The sequence below is a fragment of the Panthera pardus genome, unplaced genomic scaffold (assembly GCF_024362965.1).
Source record: "Panthera pardus isolate Hobbes unplaced genomic scaffold, ASM2436296v1 HiC_scaffold_16, whole genome shotgun sequence".
Classification (NCBI taxonomy): domain Eukaryota; kingdom Metazoa; phylum Chordata; class Mammalia; order Carnivora; family Felidae; genus Panthera; species Panthera pardus.
The window spans coordinates 54,511,486-54,534,249 of NW_026526721.1; the positions used below are offsets into that span (position 1 = coordinate 54,511,486).

At 36.9% G+C, this 22,764-nt stretch overlaps 1 protein-coding gene across 8 annotated transcripts in view; it reads right to left on the reverse strand.

Annotated features, from left to right (window-relative positions):
- The window catches only part of CD47 (CD47 molecule), a 51,550-nt gene that overhangs the window by 17,831 nt on the left and 10,955 nt on the right, over nt 1-22,764 (reverse strand). For all 8 annotated transcript variants that reach the window (XR_002079679.2, XR_002079678.2, XR_008422448.1 and 5 more), the window contains exons 2-3: nt 16,975-17,322; nt 8,683-8,772 (exon numbers count right to left, since the gene is read on the reverse strand). Coding sequence is in view for 5 of the 8 variants with exons in the window: in XM_019448270.2 (XP_019303815.1) it covers nt 8,683-8,772; nt 16,975-17,322 (438 nt within the window). In the remaining 3 variants the exon portion in view is untranslated. The remainder of the gene's footprint in view (nt 1-8,682; nt 8,773-16,974; nt 17,323-22,764) is intronic.

A 22,764-nucleotide genomic window follows, 5' to 3' on the forward strand; every position in this document is an offset into this window, starting at 1 on the left:
GCCTGTTTTCTCCTTTAGGATTTTGATGGTTTCCTGGCTCACACTTAGGTCTTTCATCCATTTTGAATTTATTTTTGTGTATGGTGTGAGGAAGTGGTCCAGTTTCATTCTTCTGCCCTTAACTGCAGGCTCTTATCAAACTTCCTGGTTGTTTAGCATAGATTTTTAAAATCCATGTAATTTTAAAAATCAGCACGTGTTAAAAGATTCTCCTCAGCTAAAAGTACTGAAATCAATACAAAAAATAAGACAATAACACTCCTTATGTTTTAAGACTTTATTTTTTTAGTATAGTTTTAGGTTTACAACAAAATGAAAGGAAGGTAAAGAGAATTCCCATATATACCCTACCCCTAAACACGAGTGACCTTCCCCATTATCAACATTACTCATCAAAATGGTACATTTTCTACAAAGGATAAACCTATGTTGACACATCCTAATCATCCAAAGTCCCTAGTTTACAGTAGGGGTTCATTCTTGTTGTATGTTCTTGAGTTTATAGAAATGTATAATGACACCTATCCATCATTATATCGTACAGAGTAACTTCACTGCCCTAAAAATCCTGTGCTCTGGCCTATGCGTTTCTCCTCCACCCCTAGCCCCTTCCCTGGCAATCACTCATCTTTTTATTATATCCACAATTGTGGCTCTTTCAGAGTGTCTTATAATTGGTATCATAAAGTATGCAGCCTTTTCAGATTGACTTCACTTAATAATATGTATTTAAGTATCCCCCATGTCTTTTCATGGCAACTTGAGAGCTCATTTCTTTTTATTGTTGAATAATATCCGTGTATGGATGTACCACAGTTTATCCACTCACCTGTTGTAGAACAGTAAAGCTGCCATAAATATCTGTGTGCCAGTTTCTGTGTGGACGTAAGTTTCCAACTCCACTTGGATAAATATCAAGGAGCACAACTGCCAGATTATATGGGAAGAACATGTTCAGATTTTAAAGAAACTGCCAAACTGTCCTCCAACGTGGCTGTACCATTTTGCATTCCCATTAGCAATGTATGAGAGTTCCTGCTGCTCTACATCCTCATAAGCATTTGGTGTTGTCAGTATTTATATTTTTAACAAAAACTTATAACCCTAATGCTGCCTGACAAAGGAGTACCAAGTATATGGGGGAGAACTATTATATTTTTGACAATAAATTAGGAATTCTAAAATTTTCCCCTTTTACATATTCTATAAAATAATTAAATATAGCCAGCTACTTCTCAGAAATGAGCAAGGCTGATTAATTTGTTTGTTTTAGAAATATTTACTACGTACCGACAATGTAGCAAGCCCTTTTCTTAGCTGAAATCCTATCAATGAAATCAAGGTACAAGTAGATGATTATGCAACAATAATGGTGCACTTACCATGTGAAAATCACTATTCTAAGTGCTGGCATTGAACAAAAAACCCAAATACTTCTGCCTCAAAGCCCTTACATTCTAGTGTGTGTGTGTGTGTGTGTGTGTGTGTGTGTGTACATGCGTGTGCACCTGTATGTGTGTGTTAGGGGTAAGGGAGAAGCGACTGATGGAATGTTATTCCCTGGCCTTCTTTCCCAGTTCAGTAAAAGGTGTGGGTCTCCTCTAGCCTAAGAAAGCCCCTTTATGTATTTAATCTTCAAATTCAAATGTGAATAAAAAAATGACATGTCCCTCTAACCACCTGAAACAACAGCTAATGTCATGAATAGATAGTCCATTTAGGTTTTCTTGTCTCCTTGTGACTAACAGAAAGGACATACAAGAAAAAAATGCAGGCTGTAGTTGATAAAATATAGTGAAATTACTAGATCAACTTGGAGATCAAATAAAAGCTGTCACCCTAGTTTTCATGATATTCCAAAGACAGGATTCAATATGCCCATACAGATCTACAAAGACCTCAGTCTATCCAACCAACAAACCCCCAAATCTATGAATGTGATATCTGCTCAAAGGCATGACATTTAGATGTTTCCTCTACTGAGTGGTCAGTGAGTTAGTGGTCAGATAAGAAGGCTAACCAGCGAGATGTAATGCGTACCAGATTAAGAATAAATCATAAAGGGAGATATGTCTGACTTCATTATTTTCTGACAACTTTAGGAGAGTAATTGTAAGATCTTTTTGGTATCTGTTCAGCTGCAAATCAATATTGTCTTTGATGCAGGATAAAACACATCCAATCACTTTGAAAGTGAAATTACAATTTCCAAATTTTTATTTAATTAAATTACTACTTTACAAATATTTAACATACTCATAAAAAAAATAACAAATGCTATGTGAATCTGGTGCTGGAGGAAACAGAGTATGACTACCCATTATAAACTGATTACTTGCCAAAAGGCAAGTAAAGGATTTTATAATAAACTGCATGCACTATCCAACTGGCTTTGATGAAACAATTTGGTAAAAATGAATCCTGACTAAAAATCACATTCCTGGTCTATAGGACGCAGAAATAAAAAAGCCCAGGCACTGTACAGAAAGTACTTTGAATATAGAAGATTAAAGAAGAGGATGTCCAACACAGTAACTTCCTTTCCTTGGTTCCAAATGTTCCCTGATCTTATGGATGGTGCCATAACTTCAGAGTATATGCAGGAAGCTGGGATGCTTGAATTTGTAAAAAGTCGAAGGAATAACAATTACATTTCTACAAGAGTATACTGCCAAGCTACAGTTTTGTTCAGTTCTTCCTACAATAAAACCAGGGCATAAAAACATTTAATAACACAGTGTGATAATTATGTGGAAAGGACCAAGGGAAGGCACTCCAAGTCCAAGATTAGTGAATGAAATTCAAAGGAAACTTAATAACAAAGTCCTATTAATAGTATCCATCAACCAGGGCACAGAATGATTCTTTGTAATAGTATTTATTGTGCCGATATTTTACCTTCCTGGATAGAAATTTCCTGGAGCAAATTAGTATATATCCTCACTTCTTCAGAATGATTTTTCTGATCTACAAAGAAATCCCCTGTTCCATTACGTTATTTTTTTAGGTGTGCTCACGGTCTAACTACTTTCAGTATCAATAAAATAGTCCTAAAAATTGGATTCAAGGTCTTAATAGGATCTCAAAGCTGTTGTGGTAATTTTTTTCCTTGAATTTCGCAACAATGACTTCTACAGGAACATATAACCAAATACCTCTGAGCAGTAACCAAAATCTTTGTGGAGTAATTTTGAGCAAGGACTAGAAAGTTAGAAACGGACATGAAAGATGCCCAGAATGCATGAATATGAAATAAATTACAGTGGTCCTCACTTGGCTCAGTTTCAATATGCATGAATTTCAGTTGCCATGGTTTAAATAACACAAATGCCCCCAAATTACAGTAGAAATTTCAGTTATCACAATACCACAATAAATTAACTGAGTACTTGCATGAAGTGCAAACTTCACTGTTATCTCTTCAGTACACAAATCACCCTGTTAATATCAGATGTGTATCATGATCAGTGACCAATCATGTCACTTCTTTCAAAGACTGTTGGTGACTGCTCACTGAACACCTGTTATTCAGTTCATGCACAGACAGCAAAGCAGGTGTTGTCTAACTTCCTTGTGTCCCAGTAATAAATCAGTGTGATACTTTATGATGGATTATCAAAGCAGGAAACAGGCAACAAAGATGAAAGAGTAAAGAAATATAAAGTGGTAATGTTGGAAGTGAAATTCGAATAAAATGTAAATGGCATCATAGAAGAAACAACTGGATGAGGGAATATCAACAATACTGCCATTCCAGGGACTCTAGATATACAGTCAGAGAAACTCAGTAAAAGTGAACTTATTGGCATAAATGGGGACAGTGAGTAGGTTGTGACAAAAGGAACACAGATGTCCCAAGAGCGGTGACTCTGGCAAAAAACTTCACGTGAAAGAAATTGTGGGAGATATTGTGTAACCCTGTAAATGCAAAGGATAAAATGTTGGAAGCTGATCCCAACTTAAAAAGGAGTATGACAATTCACTGAGGCATAAAAAAGATGCCTGCTCTGTATTCAAAGTTCTATAATAAGAAGGAGGTAAGTCCAAATGTCCACGGATGGATGAATGGATAAAGAAGATGTGGTATACACACACACACACACACACACACACACACACACAAACACCGTGGAGTATTACTCGGCAATCAAAAAGAATGAAATCCTGCCATTTGCAACTATGTGGATGAAACTAGAGGGTACTTTGCTAAGTGAAAATAGTCAGAGACAGACAAATATCATATGACTTCACTCATATGAGGGCTTTAAGATACAAAACAGATGAACATAAGGGAAGGGAAGCAAAAATACTATAAAAACAGGGAGGGGGACAAAACATAAGAGACTCTTAAATATGGAGAACAAACAGAGGGTTACTGGAGGGGTTGTGGGAGGGGGGATGGGCTAAATGTGTAAGGGGCATTAAGGAATCTACTCCTGAAATCATTGTTGCAGTATATGCTAACTAACTTGGATGTAAATTAAAAAAATAAAATAAAATAAATAAATGGTTAAAAAAAAAATGAGGCAAGCACTGTTCCAACTACTCTTGATGAAACACTTTAATTCTCAATGTTTTTGATGTTTCAATTTACCGTCTACTAAGTATTACTTTTTTTCCTTTCCTACTAGTGTTATTACTGACAGTAAAAGTTTTAATGTTTTGACAAAAATGTTAAAGGTCGTGGAGCAATAGAAGTTTTTTGCATTTATTTTAGATTGCTTTGCAAAGTTTCAGCTTACCTGGTCACGTTTATTGTCTCACAGTTTTGTGGAAAGACTCCTTGTAAAAAGTTCAAAGGAAGGAAAAGTAAGAATGTATATGCCTAACTCAAAGAATTTCAGAATGTTAGTAAGTTCCTGATATGGAATTGAATCTTAACCCTGTAGGAACCAGAGATTTTGGTGGATAACACTTGAAACCACTTATGAAACACCTAAATGATAGAAATTACCTGGTATGTTGTCAAAGACTAAGAAAGAAGAAACCTGGAAATCAAGCCAGTACCTTAATTGTCATTAAGGGAAACTGTCAAGCAGGAAACTGTGAGTTGGTATAGTTTTAGAAAAAAACACAAAGTGCCTCAAATACAATACTACTAGGGATTTGTGACTTTGGTTGAGACTCAGTGTTTGATTCTAGTAACCTCTGAGCTTGCTAAGCATTAAGATTCTGCTTAAAAGTTTATGAGTTAAAGATAAAGGCAAAGGTATTCAGGAACATTTCCCTGTGAGAAACCTTTGTCTTCAAAACATGGTCTAGGGCTCACCAAGTCCTGGCTTGGCTTCAGCAGTTTAAAAGTCTTCTCAGGCTTCTTCCTCAGTAGGATCAATGGCATCTTGAGATACAGTTCAAGATACATTTCTGGTAGAAAGTAACTCTTTCTCCTAAAAATGAAGGTACAACCTGTTTTTTACTACATGTTTAGCCTATGGGAAGTCCAAGTTTAATCTTGGGCTACCAAAAGACTGACATGCAGAACCAGAAAACCACTGAGGAAAACCTCCAGTGGTCAAATACAGACTATAAATGGTAATCTGAAACAGTTAAGGAGAACTAGCAATCTAGAAAGTGAAAGTCATGGGTCTGAGTTACTATTAATACTTCAGGGGCTACATGATACCACACTGTAAAAAACATATAACCAAGTGGCAAGTGAAAAACAGAGGGGCTCTCCTGTTTGGTGGAATCTCTAGGCCATAAATAGGAGGTCTCTTAGAAAGCATACCAAAGTAAAAGGTAGACTTAGATTCATAACTATCCCAAAAATGTGACAGAAGGCACAGAACATGCACACTTACATGTCTCCTCAACTGAAATGTGGGTGCTACAAAGCCAGGGGCAATATGCATTTCACTTCCACATCTCGAGCCTATAGCCCATGCCTAGCAATCAGTAGGCACCCTGTCAATAGACATTTGTTAAATAAATTAAAACAAAGTAGGTCTACATTCTGCTCTGTCAGTAATAGTTTCATCTACTCAGTATGTGTACCCACATATAGGTTCACTCTTCATGGAAAAAAAAAGTTCTCAAAGTAAGTTCAAGACACGGAGGCAGTATACTGCAGTGGTAAATAGCACTGGTTCAAATCCCAGTACTACCAGAGAACAGCTGGGGGGTTGTGGCCAACTGCCTAACCTACCTGCACTTCCGTATTTTTCTACAAAATGGGAATAACAATGGTACCTACCCCCACAGAGTTCTTGTGAGATGAAAATGTGACTGCAGATGTGCTCCACAGCATCTATCATACGGAGCAAGAGTTCCACAAATAAATAGGTATTCTTATCATAAACACCTTTAAATGTGAGTCCAGACTGAGCGAATCAAATATATAGGTCCTCCTCCACACATACACACACACCCCACATATACTTGTTCTAAGAAGAGCCTAAATAAAAAATTGCCATCAAAATATTTTCTTAGCTTAATTAGCATGTTCTTTAAAATATGATCAGTGGAATAAATACAAAAAAAGAGCATTCAACCTAACACAAAAATGAAAATTAAAACAAGATGGATGCTTTTTTTGTCATCAAATTACTAGCAAAGATTTTAGAATTATAATTATGTCAGGATTAGGCGGTAAAAAACAGCACCCGGGGGCACCTGGGTGGCTTAGTCGATTAAGCGTCCGACTCCTGGTTTTGGCTCAGGTCATGATCTCACAGTATGTGAGTTCAAGCCCTGCGTCAAGCTCCGCAGTAATAGTGCTTAGGATTCTCTCTTTCCCTCTCTCTCTGCCCCTCCCCTGCTCATTCTCTCTCTCAAAATAAATAAACTTATTAAAGAAACAGATATTCTCATCTGTAGAAATTGATACAAAGTTTCTAGAAAACATTTTGGCAGTATGTATCAAGAGCCTTAAAATACCTCTGCCGTTTCCAGTCTTACCTATCTTTAGCAGAATTACTTTCATAGTATCAAAAAACTTGGAAACATCCTTAATATCCATCAAGATGAGAGCTAAGTAAATTATACTGCATCCATAAAAGTAGAGCATAGGCAGCTATAAAAAATTTTCTGAAAACAAGGGGGGAAATTAAGATGTAAGTATGTAAGTTACATCAGTCCATATATGGTTTTCTTTCTTAAAGAAAGGTTAACAAAAATACATAGAAAAAACAGAAAGGGAAGAAGAAAATTCACTATAATATATGAATAGTTTATTTCTAGGTTCTGGGACTTCAGATTTTTATTTTTTCTCTATAATTTCCAATTTTGTATAAGGGTTCTTAAAGTGGTATTTATTATTTTTTGAGTCAGAAAAAAATTGTAAAGCTTATTTTGTAAAAATAGGGCTGATAAACAGGCTAACTCCTGGTTCAGTCAATGAAAAGTTATGTCATTAATGAGAATGCTATGATCAGCAAACTTCAATCAAACCAAATGCAACAAATCACACTGTTATGAAATAATTTCATTATCTTAAAAAAAAAGGCTATTCTCTACTTCAAACATATGACATAGGCTTAAGGCCTGGGGCTACCAATAAGGGTAAAGGCTTTCCCTAACATCAATACAGACTGAATAGGTCTTGATGCTGTATCAGTCTTTTTCGTGATATAAAAGACTTACCGAAATCCTAAGAAAATTTCCATAAGAAGGCTAGACACTTTTTTGAAAATAAAAGTTGTGAAATGTCTTGACAGTTGTCACTGTTAGCCCTTTTCTTCCCTTTCTTTGCCTTTTAGACAAAAGTTGAAAACAGCTTTGAAATCACAAAGCATTTCCAGAGTGTGATACATTGAGAAGAGCCCTTAGAATATATAATCAGTCATCTCTCTTCCATTTTCAGATCACTTTAGATTTCTGAGTAAAAGTGAAATTCATGAAATATACAATAAGCCAATCCACTACCACATTTTATTATTTTTTTTACTTTTTTAAAAGTTATAGAATGAAATAAATGAAATCAGCATCATTCACACCTTGCCTCGTATAAATGCTTGCTGGCCTTCAATGACTGACCTCTCACTGTGTGAAAGGGAGATGAGGAATACATCTCACATGTTAAAAGTTTAGAAGTTTACACTGTCACCTCAGAACTTCACTAATTTAGTAAATTTCTTTTACCAAACCAGTAGGGAAATATGGTTGAGTATAAGCATCAACCAGAATACATACTACCTTTTCACCTAGTAGTGACCATTCTACATTGTTAATGCTGATTCTGATATAGCATCAAGATTTTCCCTGACAAGTTTGGTCACGTGATTATTACAATAAAACACGATCCAAAACCACAATTTTCCTGTGGCCACTTCCTTACAGAATCATAGTAAGAATGACAACACACAGTTCAAATGGGGCTTTTGATGAACACATGGACACGGACAAGTGCAAACTGGGAAAATAGAAAGTATAATATTCTACCCTAACACTAAGGTGGGCTGTGACCATCTCTTTGCCAAAATAATATGTGTAAATGCTCTGAAAATATTAAACTCTACATAAGTTTGAGGTATTGTTATTGCTAGGATTCCCACCAGTCATTCTTAAGAAATTAAAAAAAAAAAACACTTATGAATCAAGAAGAATATTAAGACTGTATATTCTTATTTATCACATTATCACACTTTTTAATACAAGTCAGGTAAAATATTTCACTGATATTACCTCCCAGAAATAATCTTTTCATCATTAAAACATAAACAAAAAATAGAAATAAATACTTACTCACAATACCAAACTGTCCCCAAGAAAGTAGTACAGCCAAAATTGGGAAAATGACAATGAGGATATTTTCATTTGGAGAAAACCATGAAACTGGGAAGAAAACAAAAGTCGCAATTAATATTTACTATAATCATGTTAAGTCCTGCCATTGAATAGTCAACAATATATTTTACTGTAAAGATAGAATATAAAAATAATTTATTAAGCTGTGGCCTTAAAATAATTACAAATTACACAAATAATTTACTTATACAACAAATTTTATTTATGAAAAAAGAAGCTCATTTAAGTGTGTTTTCCACGTTTTCCCTAACCTATGATTTGTGGAAGAAGACAGTATGGCACAGCTGAGAACAGGGCTCTGGCTGGCTTGAAAGCTAACTCTATGTTACAAGCTTTGTGACCCTGGACAAAGTCTTAACACCTCTCTGTTCTTCAGTGACCTCAATTGTTAACCCCAGTACAACAGAATACCTATACCCTGAAGGACTGTTGTGACTATTAACAAAGCTAATATGTGAAATGGGCTTAAAACAAAGCTTGACATGTACCAAGTACTCAGTCAACCTTTACTAAAATGATTTAACATTAGGTATTAAGGAAGCTTCTGTTAAGTGGGTCACATGTTACCTAGACAGTGAAAATAACAGTCACACAGTCTATATGAAAGAAATCGTGACATTAAGATATCAAATAACTTGAGAACTTTTTAAAAATTAAACTGAATCATATCTTAACACTAATACACTGATTTTATCATGGTATTTCTTCCCTAACAATAAAGCTAAGCAAGTGCACTAAAAACATTTCAAAGTTTGCCTCTACAATGGGGACTTGCTGAAGAACATTCCTCAATACTGCCCAAAGCAAGCGCTGGTGTTCCTCTGAAACCAACCCTATTCATTCAAATCCTCCCTGGCTCTGTCTTTCCATATTGGAGTGTGAAGAATCTTGTGTGCTTTCGTACCACCATGATAGCCATGCATTTCTTGTGCTACTCTTACGTTAAAACCTGATAAACATTCGCAATGATCCACACAAAATAACGTTACAAATTCTGTCTTAGAGATATGACCTTTCAGAATCGAGCATTTTGCCCTGTATATACTAGAGACTCAACGGTTTACTGCTGAAGGTTTAATCATGAGATAGTTTGGTGAGTGAATGGAAGACCGTATCTTAAATTTTGCGTTTCTACCAAGAGATGGATTTTTCAGATACTCTGAATCAATACCGTAATTTCCAACTATATTACTGTGTATCTTCCTACACCAAAGAAAACCTATTTCAATTTGGCCAAAATTCCTACCAGGAAAAATCTTTGTAAATTATGCTTAGGTTTTTGTATCTAATGCCCAAAGGATTTAAAAGCTCTATGATCTAATGACTATTCTTAATCTACGTTCTCTATTATTGTGAGTTGTCTACATTAACTCTTTAATTCTCACAATTATTATATGAGGAACTGTTAGCCCCTCCTTAATGCTGAGGGAACTGAGGCACAGTGAACTAAGAATCCTAAGTATCTTAAGTTTTCATGTCCCAAACAGATTTCTGAGAGACCTCCCCCTACTTCCCCAACAAACCTCCCCCCTAGGGTTTCCCCATTTCATCAGGCCAAAAATCTTATTGTCATCCTTGACTCCTTGGTTTCTCTGACACCCCATACCTGGTCCAATAGCAAATCCTGTGCGCTCTACATTCAAAATACAACCAGTATCTGATCAACATGAACAGTGTATGTTCAAGATGAGCTAACAATGAAATGTTCTTTCACTGACCTCCCTGCCTACGCAACAAAATAATCTCAGAACATATTGACAGAAACCTATTGAGAGATGTGTTTAACCATGGTCTGACCACTCATTTTTCACTTATTTCACAAACATTTATTGAAACTTAAGACCCACTGTGAATTTGGCAAGTAGGACCATGAGCTTGAGCAGGGGAAGGAAATGAAGATCAGACTTTTGTGGGTAGTAAGGAGAGGTCTCTGGGTGAGGAACTGGATCTGCGCCACATAAAGACAGGGAAGAAGAGACACCAAAGGAACAGCAAATTCAAGCAACAAAATGGTGGCCACTGTGGCTAGAATTTAATGATACAAGAGGGGATGGGAAGAGTCTCCTGGGGTAAGGTCATATTGGGTCTTAATAGCTTGTAATAAGAGTTTGGATTTTATCACAAGAACAATGATAAGTGATTCGAAAGCGTCATCCAGGGGAGAAAAATGACCTGATTCATTTAAAATCTTTGCCAGCCACGTAGACAATGGATTAAGAAGCAGGACTGATCATAAAGTTGCTGCAGCAATTGTGTAGTAGCAGGAAAGCAACATGTGATCCACAAATACAATCTTGAGTTCATTTTCACTCCTCACATTTAAACACATAACAAGGAACTGTTCCAAAGCAAGGTGATTAGAATGGGGATCCTGAAACATAAGCAATGGCTAGAAGAACCAGGGATTTCTACCTTAGAGAAAAACAAGCTTGGGAGAGAAACACCACAGCCTTCTTCATGAGAGAAATTACAAAAGGTCAAGTTCTAGCTTGACTTAAGTTACAACTAGAACTGCCTACTAATAAACCAAGACCTTTGGGAAGGAAGAGAGTTTCATCATGTCACATGTTGAGGTAAAATGTCTGAATGACCAATTACCTGGCATGTGATAGAAGTACTTCATGAGTGAGATGGTGAAAGAGACTAAATGACTACTGGAAAACTCCAAGCCTCTATGCCGAAATAATGAGAAGTATGAGAAACATTTCAGTGACATACAGAAAGTAGGATTATAGAATAAAAAATATTATTGCCTAAGAGATGCTTAACTGAAACTTACTAGAAGGTTTATTCAAACTTCACACACTCTTTCCTCTCAGCTCTCACCCCAAGACTGTAATATGTTCTCCACAGCAAGAGTGTGTGTATGTGTGCATGTGTGCACATACGCACACACGTACATGGTGGTCCATCATTCTCTCAGTTTAAAATCACTGCTTCAGACCTCTGGCATAATTTACCTCTTCTCACTGGCACGAACGTGTTACCTCTCTCTAATTTGTTAAGGTGGAGAGTCCGAGGGTCACCAAAGTGGACATTCAAGAACCAAATGAGATGCTGGGGGGAAAAAGCCAATGTTTTATATAAAACCACTTATATACCCATTAAGCTATTGACCTGTCTTGGTACTATTATCAGATGACTTTAACTATTGTTCCTCAAGGGGCAAAAAGAGATAAGATACTTCTCTAAGGTCCTTCTCAATTTTCAATGTTTATGGTACTAAGAAAATAAACTAAGCTTAAAATAGTCCCTATTGGATATTTTTCCACCTTAGGAATAAGAAAGATAATCCAAAGGCAATGCTATTCCATTCAAGCTGTGGCTGACAACTCTGCCCATTACTCTTCCCCAATTCTTGTTCAGGTAGTGTGGTCTCAAGAAGATGAACTTATTAGTGGAAAAACAAAGAAATGATATTAAGAGGATATGGTCTATGAATGAGTGTTTAAATTTTTCTTCCCAGCCTAAGTATTCTAAAAACCCAGTACTTCACTCCTCTTATCACTGTATACAAAAGGGGTAACTGGAAAAAGTAAAGAGATCACTTAAATAAATTAAATGTGCCTTTCCTTCAAATATATACATGGTAAACCTTCACAAACACCAGTTTCCACAAAAGAAGGTTAAAATAAAATTTATAACACTAAAATTCAAGCCACATTTTTACGTGATGTTTCAGGACTGTGATGACTTTTTTGATGTGTTGACTAGGCTAGGCTAGTCCTCAGTTACTTAATTAAACCCATAATTCTACGGTGGCTCCCCAAATCCCTGCTCCCTACAATCAGCCTTTTATAATTCTCTCCCCTTGAAGAAGGGATGGGGAAGTGAATATGATGGATTTCATTTCCATGATTCTGTTGTGTTATGTATCAAAAGGGATCCTGATGATGTGATTAAGGTGCCCAACCAGTTGGCTTTACGAAAGGGAAATTGCTTTTGGGAGAAGAGGGGGCTGGTCTTATCAAGTGAGCTCTGAGAAAGGTCTGAGCTCTTCCTGGAAAAGAAAATCAAAATGTGAGAGAGATTCTTTGTACAAGAGGAAGGTTCTCCTTTGCTGGCTTTATTATACGGAAGAGGCTGTGTGGCAAGGAATGAGGTGACCTCTAGGAGCTGAGAAAAGCCCGTAGCAGACATCTAGCAAAGAAACAGAAGTACAAAGAAAGAAGTCCTACGATCACAAGGAACTGAATTCTGCCACAATCATGTGAGCTTGGAACAGGCCCCTGAACTCCATGTGAGAACACAGCCTGTCCAACACCTTGATTTCAGCCTTGTGAAGACTCTGTATGGAGAACCTAGTTACACCATGGTCAGAACTGTCACTAGAAAACTAATACGATAAAACTAATACGGCACTAGAAAACTAATACAAGGATCTTGCAATGCCCTCATGTCAGCATTTGAAGCATAATGTATATCACGTTGACAATAATGGAAACGGCAACTCTGCTGAATTTGAACTGGCCTTTTTTTTTTTTTTTTTTTTAAGTTTCTGTCTCTGTGCTGACAGCAGAGAGCCTGATGTAGGGCTTGAACTCAAAAACCGTGAGATCATGACCTGAGCTGAAGTCAGACGCTTAAATGACTGAGCCACCCAGGCACCCCTGAACTGACCTTTTTAAATAAAACCTTAATAACTTACTTGGAGAAATATAAAATTTTAAGCCTCCAAGCTTTTGTATCATTAATGATATAAACAAAGACATTGATAACAAATTTTATAACATATTTACATTTAGCATTTGGTTATTTACGAGGTATTTTCAAAGAAACCATGTACTATGTTGGAAAGATACTGGGTTTTGAAGACAGATAGATCTAGGTTAAAATCTTGGTGTGACTCAAACCTTGAACAAGTAATTTAAATCTCGCCTGTTGCCTCACCTAACAAATGGTAAGACCTATGTCTATCTCCTAGAGTTCTTGAGAAGATCACAGGACACAACATACATAAAGTATCTGGTATGCGCTCAAATAAATGTTAGGTTATTTTACTGTTCTTATTTATACTGCTATCATTTCCTTGAAAGTAGGGATCACATCTTACTCATTACTGAATCCCTAGTGCCTAGCACAGTGCCTGGGAACAGTAGGTACTCAATAAATCTTTTTAAGAAAGAGAAATATTAACTTATATACATCCCAAACAATTGTCATGGAGACAGTATCCCCATTTTACAGGTAAAAAATTGAGGGCCAGATTGGTTGAGTTTCTCAACCTAGTTTTCTTAAACTAGAAATGGTGAAGTATAGAAAAATCTTTCTAAATTCAAGTCCTGTGCTCCTTCCAAAAGTATACTACTACACAGAGACACCAGAGGTATATAAAACTCTAATTCATATATAATATTCTACACATTCAGTCCTAGTGCTCAGAAAAGGAACACAAATGGTCACCATTACTCCACATTCCATTAAGTAGATTTCTCTATTAAGTAATTTCTGTTCCTCATTTATGCCTACATTGGCAAAAAAAAAAGCACAACATAGTGATAATGGTTTCTCCTGCTAAATCTCCAAAGTCCACATGATGGGCAAGTAGCACTACTATAGTGACTCTGTACTGCACAGTAAGAGTCCTGCCCCAAATTAACATTTTTGAGCAGAGGAGGTTTATTTCTTCCCCCAGTCAAAAATGGGTGTAAAACAGAGACAACACCAGATGCTGGCAAGGATGTGGGGAAACTAGATGGCTTGTATGTTGCTGGTGAGAACGTAAGATGAAATAACCACTCTGAGAAACAGTTTGGCAGTTTCTTTAAAAACTAAGCATATACTTACATACAACCACTAATCATACTTCTGGGCATTTATCCAGAGAAATGAAGACTATGTCCACACAGAAACCTGTACACGATTTTTCACAGCAGATTCATTTGTAATAGCCAAAAGCTGGAAACCACCAAAATGTCCTACAATAGGTGAATGGTTAAACAAGCTGTGATACACCCATACCATGGAATACTACTTAGCTCAGAGAGAGGAAGTGTGGGGGAAACAAACTATTGATACGCACAGCAAATTGCATAGTTCTCAACGGCATTGTGCTGAGTAGAAAAAGCCAATCTCAAAATACTGTATGATTCTACTTATACGACACTGTTGAAATGACAAAATCATAGCCATAGAGAATACATTAATGTGTGCCAGGTTGGGAACAGTTGGGGGTGACTATAAAGGGATTGCATGAGGAAGATCTTTGTGTTAATGGCACAATGGTTCTGAATCTTGACTGTGGTGGTAGTTACTTAAATATACACATGTGATAAAATGACAAAGAAATATGCACACATTGTACCATTGTGAACCTGCTGGTTTTGATACTTTACTACAGTTACAGAAGATGTAATCACTGGGGGAAACTGGGCACGGTAGACAGCATCTTTCTGTTCAATCTTTACAATTTCCTATGAATCTTTATTTCAAAAAATAAAAATGGGTGCAAAGCCAAATGTCTGAAACTTCTTGTATAGTATTCAACATTCTCTGCAAGAAAATAGTACCTTCTCATTCTAATGGCCCAAAAGGTAAGTACAACTCATTTTTTTATAGGGTACTTTGAAAACAAAGAAAAATAAAATAATTGCACATGAAAACATAAACTTGGTCTTCATCTCAGATATTGGTATTTCTTTCCCATCCATCTTCATTCCATCTTCTGGCCTTTCAAATCTCGTATCTCGAGTTTAACAGTCTGTCTCTCAGGGACTGACGCTATACTCCAAAACTGCTGCTCCCCGCCCCCTCCATCTTGTTTTTTCATTCCCACATAAGTATACATTCCTTCAGAAAAATTTCAAGTAGGTGTCAGGTTACCTAATTCTAGGTAATCCCAGTGTTTGAATGGTCAGACCCTGCTGAAAGGTATACATTTTTTTTTTTAAAGCTTCTTAGTCCCAGTTAACGTCAAATTAATACAAGTTACAACACAAGAGATTTCCTAGCAGCATCGCCTTCCAAACTCTGCCAGCCCGCTCTAAACTATCTCCTACCCATTCCTTACTGCACAAAAATCCCTCTTACAATACCCCAGGCCAGCTTCAACAACTTGATAAATCTTACTTCATAAAATAAACATTCCAGGAATACAACCAACATTTGCAAAGCACTTTGATTTACAAAGAACTTACATATGAGATCTCATTTGATGCTCATTACACTGCAGAATACATAAAAGCAGGTATCTACTTTCATCCCCATCCCAGAGATAAGGGAGGTAACTTGGACTCAGAGAAGACAGTTCTCAAGATCATACGGGCAAATAGTTAAGTTGCAAAATAGGTGATCGAATTTAGATTTCCTGATTCCTAATCCTAAACACTGTCAAAAGATTCCACCAAATTAAACAGCTCATTCTCAGTCTGGTGACAGACATTTTATAATGTCTCAACACTAGGGGAAGACAAAGAGGTGATCCAACTGAACTGTTCTGGTCCCATCAAAGCAGAGGTTCTCAAAGTATGGTCTAATCCTAAAATCAGTAGTATGTCTAGTGATTCTAAACAGATACTTCAAACAGAAGGTTATGATGCACTTGTATGTGGTTGAAGAAATCAGGTGGCACAATAAAGAAAAGAAAGCAGGTTGTTTACTTCAACTAACTACTGCTTTATACAACTCACCAAGCCAAGTTTGTGAAGAAAGGGCAGAACCATGGTGCTATAATCAAGGCTGAATTCAAATACACTGAATTGGATCTCTAGTTCTTCCAAATCTTGGCCAATGAAGAAAACACCAAAGCAAAGCTAAGCATAGGAAGCCTTAAGGACTTATCCATGATAATCTGATTTTTTAATCTCCTGGGTCTCCTAATCTAGTCTCTGCAGAGGGGACACGGCTGGCACTCGTCAACCCTTGGTCAAAGTGTAAGGTTAAGCCAAATAATTGGAAAGGGGCTGGAAAATTAATCACATGAAAGAGAGTACTTTTGATGGCAGCAAACAGAAATGCAGCATAGATGACCTTAGGACTGTTCACCCCAAAGGAATAGTCCTGGGACCAAAAGTGTGAGAACCACACAATATACAAATTAACCAACAGCAAAGGAGTTTTACTCTGAAAAGTAGAAAAGCAAGTAAGATAAAACTCATGATCTTAAAGCTGATAAACATTACATCAACATTATTAATAGCCTGTGCTTTGCCTAGCCCCATTCTGCCCCCTTTCTAATAGGATCAGGATGCTACAGGACAAATAAATGGGAAGCTTTTATAGAAATCTTACCAATACGGTATTTTAGTTCTATGATGGTTTCGCCTTCTCTGCTTAATTCTGTTACTTCACAAGTGTAGTTTCCTACAACAGCCTCTTCCTTGTTCATCTCCAAAGAGGCAATGCCATTTAGTAATTTTTGTGGTATGATTTTTGTACTCTTAAATTTATCGTCGCGAGTGGTCTTTTCTACAGCGCCATCAAAGGTGAAAATGTCTTTTCCTCTAAATTTCCACTTTACATACATTTCATTAATGTTTGTGGCCTCCACATTATTAACATAGCATGGGATGATAACAGTTTCATTGCAAGCAGTGTATTCTACAGATCTGGTTATGTTAAATATTAGCTGAGCCGAACCTGAAAAAGAAAAAGAAAAAGAAAATTGTTTGATTTCATTATAGAATTCTGTAGTTTAAGATGTTACAAATCCTTAAGATAAAGAGCAATGCTTCTCTTGTTCATTTAAGAAAACAGTGCAACTATACAGAAGACAGGCAAGGTGAAAAAAAAACCCCAACTTATTTCAATATTAATGTGCACAGCTGGCAGAGAACACTGTAACTTTTCCTTATTCAACCTCAGTAATACAAAGTACACATTACCATGCATCTTGGGAATAAATTCAGCAACCCTGCTGGAACATGCAGGTGTAGTATCTGGCTTTGGAAGCTTTGAAGTAATCGTTACTGCCTACTGATATATGTAGAAAAATACTGTCCTCACCATGTGAAAATTTTGAACAGAAAATCAAACCAAACATTATATCCAATCTCAACTTCATATACTTCCTCCAAATAGAACTTGCTAAACTGATAGGAAGTTTATCTCTATCCTTATGTTGCATTTCCAAAAAGATGATGGAGTCTACTATAATATAAAAAGGTAAACCAGATGAATCACATCACATCTCTCCATGAGGATGGAAAGTCTTAGAATGCTAAGAAGAAAAAGCACTTTCTGTGGCTTTTTCCCCACTGCAAAATACAGACAGCAATACTCATTTTGTACGTATTAGAAACGAGTATATACAATTGAAAGGCATTTTCCCACCCCTGTATTTCATTAAAACTATGGAACAACAATTTCCGAATATGTATTACAGGTATTCTTTCCTCCCAGAAACCATAAACCATTCAAAAGAAGCTAAAAAACAAGTTAAAACCAAGAGCAGATACTGCTAATAAGTAGGGTCCAGAGTAATCCTCTCGTATCCATGGTCATATTTTCTGTGGTTTCAGTTACCTGCGGTGAACCAGTCTGGAAGCAGAGAATCCTCCTTCTGACACATTCTATAATTCTACATATTATACACTCATTTCATTATAAATTTCTATATTTTAAGATGCTAGAGTAGCCTAACACTATGTCACAGCGCCTACACCCTTCATCTCATCATGTAGGCATTTTATCAAGAGAAGGTATTTTGAGAGACCACATTCATATAACTTTTACTATAGTATACTGTTGTAATTGTTCTATTTTATTATTAGTTACTGCTGTTAATCTCTTACTATGCCTAATTTATAAATTAAATATTATAGATATGTATAGAAAAAATAGTATATATAGGACTGGTACTATCTGTGGCTTCAGGCTTCCACTGGGCGTCTTGGAACATATCCCCCCACAGGTAAGGGGGACCATCATATTTTATCCAGTTCTTCTCCATATGATAAACTATTGTTGCCTTATAAATGAAATCTAAAATGTGCAAGAATATGGGGAAATTATAGCGGTCTTCCACATTGCTCAGCCATTTATCAACTCTTTTACCTAAGTAGTTAGCCGGCTCTTTCCTCAAAAAAACAAAGCACTAACAAATATAAATAAAACATCATCTTCAATAGCTCATCCTTAAGATTTCTTCTTTCTACATTCATAAAATGGGAATAAAAATCAGGGGTATAGAATGTTATTATTCTAGGAACATAATTATTATTTAGTAACTGCCCACTTAGTTAAATGCCAGGATGCATAGTGGAATATGAAGTGAACAATGTTCAGAAAGCCTGAGTACAAATCAAGCAATTAACTTAACTTTTCTATGCCCTGGTTTACTCTCTGTGAGTAAGAGGATCAAAAACAAACACTGGCTACTTCACACAATTATGGGGAGCACCAAAAGAGAAAACTTCTGGGCAAGTGCTCTCTAACAATACCACACTCTAAATATGAGGGGCAGTACTGTACAAGTGAGGCAACATAGCCTTTTAATGTGACAATCTGGACCTGGCAGGTCCAAACTGTTATATTTCTGGGAATGTGCAGTTTGAACCAACTTTGGGATGTCCACAGCTCACCCCTTCCCACTTCTCGGCATTGCTTGCCATCCAAACATTCACAAGTGCCAGGCAAAACCTGTACTTCCAGTAACTGTCCCTAGCCTTGGGGTTGTGAATTATTCCCCCTGAGAAGGAAGCACTGGAGGTGAGGGGGAACTACAACGTACAAAAAGGAGAGAAGTAAGTATGACGTTGGAATTAGAACGGAACGTGTCAGAAAATATAATGAAAGGTTTTGAAATGGACAAAAAGATTACTGACTGTCCTTTCAACGGAGTGCTAGGAATTGTGTGACAAATTCTTTGGGAATATCTGATTCTGTAGAGGGCTTGTGCCTTTCACTGTGTTTGTCTGTCTGGGCTATTTTACAATTTTGGTAAAACTGAGTAATGCAAATGATTCATGTACATAGAGGCACAAATAAACTTTGTTCTGTAATTCACTTCTCCCTGCTGGAAGAAGAGAGGATTTCAAAAAAGCACATTTTATTGCCCTGAGGATACTGACCAGTCTTGCATCTGTTTGAAAATTCACTTCAGCATTCCTGATTGCCTATAAATGTGTCTGTTCTCTCAATTTTCTTTTAAAATCAAGGTGGCTTTACCATCTTGCTGGCTTACTTATTAATTAACATGTGAAATTAAATCTTTGACACTTGGTCATTTTGTATTTGAGTCAAGATAAAAAAGAATATTTCTAAAAATTACCGTTTAATAAAAGAGATAAAAGTGAAGAGCTCGGTTCTCCTAACAAACTTTTTTAGAAGGCTCTAAGAAAGAAATGGCTGGCAAATACTCCATAATTTCATAACTTACATTTAGAGAATGAATTTTCTAAAGAATACAGAAAGCACTAATTGCACTCAATTATTTGTTGTAACAAAAGAATTTTATAGCTGAAGCAATTTAAGTAGAATAAATGCTGTCAATAAAATTCAAAGCAAAATTGACCTGGATAAGCCATAACTTTAATAACCCTTGTACTAATTAATAAATAAAAGTAGTCCAAATATACCACTCTACTAGATGTTAACTACTAGCTCCATCCCTATAAACATTTATTTAAAAAAAAAAAAAACCTATGGGGCACCTGGGTGGCTCAGTCGGTTAGGTGTCCGACTTCAGCTCAGGTCATGATCTCGTGGTCCGTGAGTTTGAGCCCCGCATCGGGCTCTGTGCTGACAGCTCAGAGCCTGGAGCCTGTTTCAGATTCTGTGTGTGTGTCTCTCTCTGCCCCTCCCCTGTTCATGCTCTGTCTCTCTCTGTCTCAAAAATAAATAAACGTTAAAAAAAAAAAAAAATTTAAAAACAAAACAAAACAAACCTATCACCTAGTAAAATTATCTGATTTGGGTTTTCTCTTTTGTGTATTGCTTTCTGATGAAACATTAAAGTGAAGAAAAGATTTAAAATAGAGAGAGCAAATAAAAGCACATAGGCAATTAACATGAATAAGTAAATTCTGATATGCCTATAGCAGTCTAAATCAGATAGGAATAGGTAAGTATAACCATCAGTGATACAAGACCTACAGATAAATTAACAAATGAAATGGTGAAATTATTTTATATAAAATGCCAAAAATTACTGGACTTCACAACCTCTGTAAATACAGACCACCAACTGAAACCATCTCATACCACAGTCCTGAAAACAGCTATTATGTGTTGCTGACAGGGCTCAATACATGGTGGTCACAGCATACAAGTCTAGCTCAGAAATGTACAAATTCAATAAACATTTATTGAGAATTACCTGACCTGAAATATTTTTGATAGGATGAGGGGATACAATGATGGGGGGGGGGGGGGGGGGGAAGAAAAAAAAAGCAAGAATTATCTTTTATTTTAAAAATTTTTTTTTTTTTAACGTTTTTTATTTTTGAGACAGAGAGAGACAGAGCATGAACGGGGGAGGGTCAGAGAGAGAGGGAGACACAGAATCTGAAACAGGCTCCAGGCTCTGAGCAGTCAGCACAGAGCCCGACACGGGGCTCGAACTCACGGACTGCGAGATCGTGACCTGAGCTGAAGTCGTACACTCAACCGACTGAGCCACCCAGGCGCCCCAAGAATTATCTTTTAGAAGCTTTCAATTCTCACTTGGAAGAATGATACATACTTTTTTGTAACACAAGGTCCTAAGTGCTATCCTTTGGTATGAAGAAAGTGCTATAGATGGGCAGGAGTGTAACCAGTCTTACAGATGTCTAAGAAAATTTGCGTTGCTACCAAGGAAACAACAGAAGACTGTCATAGATGCCACCCATCTCAAGTCTTCAATCTTTTATCTTTCTATATATGCTACGTAAAGCCTCTGTCCTTTGCAACAACTCTTAAATCACTCTTCTTTTGCAGGAGCTTATCATATACTCTCCAAAGGAACCCTATTACTTTTTTTAATTTAAAAAATTTTAATGTTTGTTTATTTTTGAGGGGGGGGAGGGGCAGAGAGAGAGGGAGACAGAGAATCTGAAGCAGGCTCCAGGCTCTGGCTGTCAGCACAGTCTGACATGGGTGGGGCTCAACATAACAATCCTCGAGATCATGACCTAAGCTGAAGTCTGATGTTCAACTGATTGAGCCACCCAGGTGCTTCAGGAGCCCTATTTCTTAATCTGAGTCCTTCACATGAGAAGCCAGAAGCTTCCAATACTTCCCACTTATAAATTTACTTACAACCCCAACTATCCACAACCCCCTCTTCCTCTTCAGAATTGCATCCCTTCACCTGTTAGTTTTCATTTCTGGCTCCACACCCACTCATCTCCCTAAGGACTTTCCCTAACTGATTATCAGCCTCCTACATCCTTTATGCCATTCACATAGGGTTTTTTGTAATACTTTAAAAAATGCTTAAATATTAGCCGATGTTTAAAAAATCATTCATCTCTTCCCTAGCATCCTAAAATAATCTAAATGCATTTCTTCACCTCCCATTCACTTCTTAAATCTCTGCCACCTGGCTTCTACCTCTTCTTCACTATAATAGTTCTTGCCAAGCTCCAATAATCCCAAGTGAAAAACTGAATGTGCACGGTTTTCTCTGTATCTTGACTACTCTATAGTTCCTCAGCCAGTAGGCAGCTCCTTTCTTGCTCTTGTCCCTTGGCCTCTGCGATAGCTCCTGATTCTGAATTTCCTCCCACTGCTTTGTCCAACGCACTTCATCTTTCTTTCTTTACTGAAATCTATTCCTTGACTCACAATAAGTATCAGTGTTCCTCAGAACTTCATAACCAGCACTGCCCATCTTCCTCCCAATGATCCAGGTCCAGCATTCTCCTTAATCCACAGTTTTAACATCTACACACTTTTTGTTTAACCAAGCCCCAACTTTCTCAACTGCAGACCTGGAAAGCCAACACTCTGCTGTGCACCTCCACTTGAATGCACTACACTTAATTTAAAATTTGGACAACATGTCCAAAAGCCTATTTACCCTCTTCCTAACCCCCTCCCAAATACTCACCATCCAAAGTATTTTCTATTACCTATCCATCAACAAGACCTGGACCT